The sequence below is a fragment of the Bremia lactucae genome, linkage group LG10 (assembly GCF_004359215.1).
Source record: "Bremia lactucae strain SF5 linkage group LG10, whole genome shotgun sequence".
NCBI lineage: Eukaryota > Oomycota > Peronosporomycetes > Peronosporales > Peronosporaceae > Bremia > Bremia lactucae.
Genome location: NC_090619.1, coordinates 1,815,006 through 1,816,722, shown reverse-complemented (window position 1 = coordinate 1,816,722; position 1,717 = coordinate 1,815,006). Strand labels below are relative to the sequence as shown.

The window sequence follows — 1,717 nt, the reverse complement described above, 5'->3', positions numbered from 1 at the left end:
CATTGCTGCAATTTCCTTGTCTGGCCACGTATCGAGATACAGTAACTTAATTTATAAGAGCTGAAAGCCAAGCTTACGTTGAGCATCCGCGCCGTTAGTGTCATGGTGTATTTAGTCGAAGCTCTTGAGGCCACATCCGTTGTCTCTGGAGCGTTTGACTGATATATTGGTGCATTCTTGTGCGTTTAGTGAGAGTTTATGTTCAATGCGGTCCATAAAAGCCCTACACCTTACCCGGTTTAGTGAACCGTAACTGCTACGTACCTCATGGATTTTATCCAATCAAATGCAAATGCCTTCGGTTGGTTGGCCCGGAAAGCAGCGCGAGATTATTTCGTCAAGCAGTACGGAACTGCTTCAAAACTTCCAAGAAGCATGGGCATGTGAGTGATTAAGAAAGTCACTAGCAGCTTCTATTGCAGCCATTCGCAGCACTCGGCTACTGCGTGCTCTACTTCATTTTGACCGGGAGCGATGTAGTAGCAGAAAGTCGTATTGATCGCTCCATAATTCGGAGGCTTAGCACATGCAGCATGGAAGCTGCTAGGCGTAAAGCTACATGAGAAAATCGACATGGACTGATGCGCGTGTTTGATTTTTTTGTAGTGTCAAGAACGGAAAAATTGTAGTATTGCTTAACGGCCGATTTGCTGGCCGCAAGGCTATCGTAGTCAAGACGTTTGATGATGGCAAGGGTGATCGCAAATTTGGCCACGCCATTGGTATGAATCGAAGTTGCTTCAGAATACTTTTAATTATGGAAGATAAACGACCGGAATAATTTTAAATTGTGCAGTTGCTGGTATTGACCGCTATCCACGCAAGGTGACCCGCGCCATGAGCAAAGCCAAGCTTAAAAAGCGTACCAAGGTCAAACCGTTTGTCAAGTATGTCAACTACAACCACATCATGCCCACTCGCTACGTCGCTGACATCGATCTCAAGAAAGTTCTTGACGACGAGGTATTGGCCAATCCAGAGAGCCGTATCGAATCTCGTAAGACCATTAAGAAGGTGTTTGAGGAGCGGTACGTGTGGAAGCTAGGATCTAGCATATTATTTTCAAGGTCTAACGTATCTTCTATCGTTTGACAGCTACCTTAACCAGGCCGCATGCAAGTCGGAGAAAAAGGCTGCTGGTGTCAGCTTTTTCTTCAAAAAGCTTCGCTTTTAAGCGCAAATTACTGTTTGCGGGTAGTTGCGGGGAAGAATTGGATTTATAACATAAATGCAGCCCATTCTAGTTCTGTTCCAATATCAAAAGCCACGTATTCAATTAAGATTTCAAGCAGTGACAATCTTTTCGTGGTCAACAATGTAGTGTCGTCTTTTGTATCCGTCCGTCGATCTTCGAAGATGTAAGTATCATCTACGCACTGGCTTTCGTGTTCGGACTCCTCTTTTGTTTTCTGCCACTCTGATAAATGTCCACTATTTCGATCTGTTTTCGCCCGGCGGAATTCTGCGTTGATGTTCTCTGCTAAAGTCTGCGTCTTTTAAAAATTTGCCGTGTAATGTCGCAGTTCTTGTTTTTCATACTTCTAGAAACAAGCCCAGAGCATTGCACTTCAAGCGCGAAAAGACGCATCTGTTTTTAGAGTTTCCTATAGTAAGAGATGTTAACCATATAGTGCTTCTTTGATTTGCAACATAATGACCTTCAAATCGACAACTTCCAGACTTCGACATCCTGCTAAAGCAGAGATCCCAGCATCAG

At 44.0% G+C, this 1,717-nt stretch overlaps 1 protein-coding gene across 1 annotated transcript; it reads left to right on the top strand.

The window, feature by feature from the left end:
* Positions 1-267: 267 nt before the first annotated feature.
* On the top strand, positions 268-1,469 carry CCR75_006867 (uncharacterized protein; the record flags this gene model as incomplete). Its single annotated transcript, XM_067964932.1, has 4 exons — positions 268-383; positions 607-722; positions 797-1,028; positions 1,096-1,469. 4 exons carry the CDS (start codon positions 268-270, stop codon positions 1,172-1,174), a joined length of 543 nt encoding a protein of 180 aa, XP_067814377.1. The 3' UTR covers positions 1,175-1,469.
* Positions 1,470-1,717: the final 248 nt, after the last annotated feature.